Below are 4936 nucleotides of genomic sequence, written 5' to 3'. Positions count from 1 at the left end.
GATCGGGAGCTGTACGGGCTATTGTGAATAGCCCGTACAGCACCCCTTCGGTTCTACTGAACCGAAGGGGTCCTGGGGCCAAAGCTAGCCGAAGGATCGGCCGAAGCTACGGCCAGATCCCTCGGCAGCTTCGTGAATAGACCCCTTAGTCCTGCTTTGGACAAGCAGAGCTAAATGTAATGTATGGGAAACTGTTGTACAAGTGATAAAAAAGTGAAAAGAAAATTAAAACCAACCCTGCCGCCCCACCATCTGGGGGAATTCTCTCTCTCTCTCTCTCTCTCTCTCTCTCTCTCTCTCTCCCGAGCTGGATTATTTAGACCCAAAGTCTACCGGAAAACCTGGTCTGGGTTCCGCAAATGCTGTACATAGGATAGAAAGCGAGGGGAAATATATCGCCCCTCGATGACCTCCACTTTCCTTATATCCCTATATATATATATTTTAGGGATACACCAATACGGATACTAGTATTGGTGCCGAAACCGAGTATTTGGGTGAGTACTTGTACTCGCTCAAATGCTCCCGATACCTATTCCGATACAGGAACTTCCAAGATCAGGAAGCCGATTGGCCGGGAAGCTGGCTCCATGCTCCCTTGGACCAGAGTCTGGTTTGGTTGGTCTGCCTTTGGATGTCCCAAAAGAGAAAGACTTCCTCTGTCTTTAAATGAATTAGAAAAAACTATAGAATTTTATATTCACCATTAAATCCTTCTGTTGGATTCCACAGGTCCCACCCCTCCGGGTTTATAATCATGCTCTCAGTATTGCTTTGCACCAAATCTGAAGCATACTAGTAGTAGGAAGGGTTGTTCCCTATGGGTTTTTTTTTTTTGTCAGTGTCCAATCCTCCTGTGGGTGGCAGTATAACCAGAAAGTGATATCCTTCAATACATTCCAAGAAAAGGATTTGGCGGTGAGTACAAAAATTATATTTTCTGGCACACATGCAAAAAGAACATAGGAGAAGCCAGGAACATTTTTCAGCAGCAGTTTCACAGCTTCAAATGAGATGCACAACAATTTGAACGTGCATGGATGGGTGAAAATTATATTTTTGGGGTGTGCACTTCTCAATGCAACCAGCATATGTACCTGAATTTGACTGTGTATGGGGTTCTTGTTATTCTCTCTGCAGGCTCTTCTGCATGCACTTTGTGAAAGCTACCAGGCTGTAAGAAGGATAGAGCCAAGGCCCGAGCATATCAACAAACTGCTGCTGCTTCACAGTCCAATTAAAGGCTGGGGGCAGAGCAGTGACCAAGCTCTTTGCTGAACAACAGAAGAGAAAGGTCAGGTCACCAGCCTGGCATTGCTGTTTGGTAGAACTGTGTAAATTTGCGGACTGGTTGGACAAACCGTACAAATATCTATGTTCCAGCAGTATTGTTAGCTGTATGCCAGAAAATCAGCTTGAAGCTTCACATGCTGAATCGTTATTTAAATAACCTTCTGCCTCAGTATTACATGTGTCATTAGATCACAGGGAACCAGAGTAGTAAAGGAATGAGGTAATGCCACAGTTACATGGATCTGTCAAGTTCGCTCAACAAAACGTTGGAACCTGCTCAATCGGCTCCCTAATGACAGTCTACTCAGCATGATTTGGGTCAGTTACACTGGCAGGTGATGTAATGAACGAGCAGGATGCCTCTGAACACATTTTAACACATGTTTGGGTTATGATAGAAGGTCTGACTGGATGCAGATGATGGCACAGTGTTTTCTTAAAGGAAAGGTACACTTCAAATTAGGTGCAGGGAGACCACTGGTTCCACACAGAGAGCAAGGGTCCCACTCTGTAGTATGCTAGCAGGGGATTGGCTTTTCTACTGAGAGGTACTCAGCCCTACATCTCAGGGATGTTGTGCATGCTGTTATTCACTTGTGTTCTCTCTCTGTCTGAGCAGAAATGCCAACCCAGTGTCAGGCTGTGAGGCCCAACCATGGAGGTTGTCTTGTCTCCTGCCTGACTCTACGTTCACAATTAGGCGTTGTTCACAGGTGCAGCCAAGGAGCAGTAGAACTGCCCCCTGAGCACCCACCTGAAGCTTCATTTAGCGCCTGCTCATGCTTGCACACATGCCACAGCCGTGAAGCTTTACACGGTGGCAAATTTTAAACAGCATGTCACATTTGGCCGGAGGTTCCGCTTGCCAAATGCAACCCTTGCAATCAATGGGACCTCAGCCAACCGACTGGGAATGCGGCATTCATGGTATTGCAGAAGAAAATCCCCACTGAGATTTAAAAAGAAACAAACCTCCTGAACACGGGGCAGCTGCTGCTATACCGCGCGCATTGTTTTTCAAGAAGGTGGTGGAGCCGGCTGCCTGCGTGAACAAGGCCTAAATCCCATAATTTAGGGATTGAAGATTGTTCATGTAGTCAATAGAATAAATACACAAAACAATATACAAATAAATTTTTTCAGATAACATATTCCATCATGTCTGATAATTGCACTATAAGTCTATAATTTATAGGTACTGGGCCCAGTAGTTTATTATGTGCAATGCATAGAACATATAGGGCAAATGTCCCAATATCCCAGCATGCCTCTGGTTAGAATTCTAAATGTAACAGTGAAAATAAATATCATAAATGATAAATGAAAAGATAAAACGCGCATATAAACCGAGTGTAAATGTTTGCTCTTGTAGAATGTTACTATACAAATAAAAGGTTGCACAATACAAACAATACGGTTACAATTTACAGCAGTTGTAGTTGTGAAGAAAAGGCTTGGACTGGCTTTCTGGCATTTGTATTTGGGAGTATTTGTAGGCTGGTGTGACTTCAGAGCGCCCCACGGTCCTGTGTTAAAGAGGAACTCTAGCCAACAAAACTAAAATGTATCATTTTAAAGTATTTCAAAAAGTATTAGAGTATTACTTCAATTGTATATAAATTCAAAAACGTTGGCGGTGAAGGATTAAACCCTCTGCTAGGTTGTTACTGAGGTGTCCACAGCCTACCTGGCAGAAAAATGCAGGGGGCAGGTACTAGACCAGTCACCCACCACAAAGGAGGGAGCAGCTGTGACAGGTCTGTATTACAGGAAACTCCAGCACAGCGGCAAAGTACAAAAACTGATTCATGCTGGATAAGTACAGTGGTGTAGTGGTGTAGTGGTTAGAATTCTGCCTTGCACCACTGGGGGGGGGTCCCCGATATACAGTATATCCCGGTCAGGACACTATCTGCATGGAGATTGCATGTTCTCCTGTGCTTGCGTGGGGGTACACACTTCAAAGATATGATGGTAGGTTAATTGGCTGCGGTCTAAATCGGCCCTTGTATGTATGTGTGTGCAGTAGGAACCATAGATTGTAAGCTCCTTGAGGGCAGGGACTGATGTGAATGTGCTGTGTAAATTGTCAGTGCTATATACAGTAAATACCTGTAATAATGATAACTACACAGGTCTAAGAAAACATAAATGACCCCAACATTTGAGTACGAATAGAACTGACTCTTGTATGTAGACTATATTTTAGCTTTTACTTCACATTACCCTCTTTACATAAAAGAAAATCAGACTAGGAGTGGGAATGCTAGCTATGCTTTACTGCACTGCAGTGAGCTGTTAGTCTAACATGTTTCATGCAATAGGAGCTGAAGGGTATAGGAGTTTAAGCAGATTTACAGGAGGGAAGAAATATGAACTTCACCAGCATCGTGATCTTTATTAACAGTTCGATTAACATGGTCAGCTGGGGTGGTGGCACACGAGGCTGCATAGCCACATGATGAGAAAGAAGTCACACTCCTAGCAGCATGTAGGGCTTTATGATGGACAAAAATGTCTGAAAAAAAACTAAAAAGGTTTTATCATGTAAAAAAGTTCACATAGGTGGATTTAACCATTTGTATGCATAAAACAGCAGTCAACATTCTGCACTAGGGCTGCCATAGGGCCCCGTCACAGAATTCAGCTGCTGTGGTAATTCATAAATATTACTGCTGTACTACCTTGGCAGACCAGGTCACACACAAACATGGGTCAACGTGTCTCATAAGCCATGCCCGGATCCTACGTCTGTCTGTACACTGGGGTCTTAGGAAGAAAGTTGAGATTGATCACACTCACCCGCACTTTGATGTCTGGGTTCTTGACATGGATGTCCCTCATTGCAAGGATCGTATCATTATTGGAAAGATCCTGAAGAAGAGCCACCAGTTTGATCAGGTTGTCCTCTGTCATACTGCTGCTATATTTCTCATAGAGGATCTGCATGGGTATGGCCTGCTCTGTAAATATAAAATTGACACCTAAAGAGCTGGTCTGTGGCAGAAGTAAAAACAATAAAATAGTCCACAATCAACTCGTGTTTCTCTCAGCCGGCCTTTCTCCACCAGGGTTATGGTTCTTGCATAGGTTGCTATGAGTTCTATGAGCTGTGAGCAATTGTTTTTCTTGATCTCCCACCTACACTTACCATCAATGTAATTTTCAATTGGCACCCAACATTAACAGGTCTACAATGACCAGCGATGTAAGAGGGCTCTTCTCTACTGGCCTTCAGTGTAGTGTTTATTAACCTCTTTTTAGTCATGGCACCCTTTAAAAGTATGAAGAATCTTGGAGGCATACCCAGATTTTAAGGGGGACCCCATGCAAAAACAAACAAAAAGTGGGTTTCGCCCTTTACATCAAAGTGCCCCCTTCAAATTAGGATCCCCACTTCACATCAGTCACCCTTTGCATCAGTAGCTCCCCTTCACATCACAGCCCCCCCTTTCACATCAGAGTTCCCCATTTACATAATGAGCCCCGTTCACCTCAGCCTTCATTTCCCCTACCACACCCCTGAGGAAGCCAGAAGGCACAGTAGGGTAACAGAACCCTGGTTGAGAAAGGCTGCTTTAATGTAAGGGGACACTACATTTCTCAGTCTAAATGTATTTAGTGGCAAATATATATATATATA

At 43.8% G+C, this 4936-nt stretch overlaps 1 protein-coding gene across 1 annotated transcript in view; it reads right to left on the bottom strand.

The window, feature by feature from the left end:
• Positions 1–4936, bottom strand: part of TGM2 (transglutaminase 2) — a 63664-nt gene that overhangs the window by 5061 nt on the left and 53667 nt on the right. The window contains exon 11 of the mRNA XM_018557690.1: positions 4096–4256. Within this exon, the coding sequence (XP_018413192.1) occupies positions 4096–4256 (161 nt within the window). The remainder of the gene's footprint in view (positions 1–4095; positions 4257–4936) is intronic.

The sequence above is a fragment of the Nanorana parkeri genome, unplaced genomic scaffold, assembly GCF_000935625.1.
Source record: "Nanorana parkeri isolate BGI_ZX_2015 unplaced genomic scaffold, ASM93562v1 scaffold295, whole genome shotgun sequence".
Lineage (NCBI taxonomy): Eukaryota > Metazoa > Chordata > Amphibia > Anura > Dicroglossidae > Nanorana > Nanorana parkeri.
The sequence above is the reverse complement of the archived record's forward strand: the minus strand, read 5'-3'. Positions and strand labels throughout refer to the sequence as shown.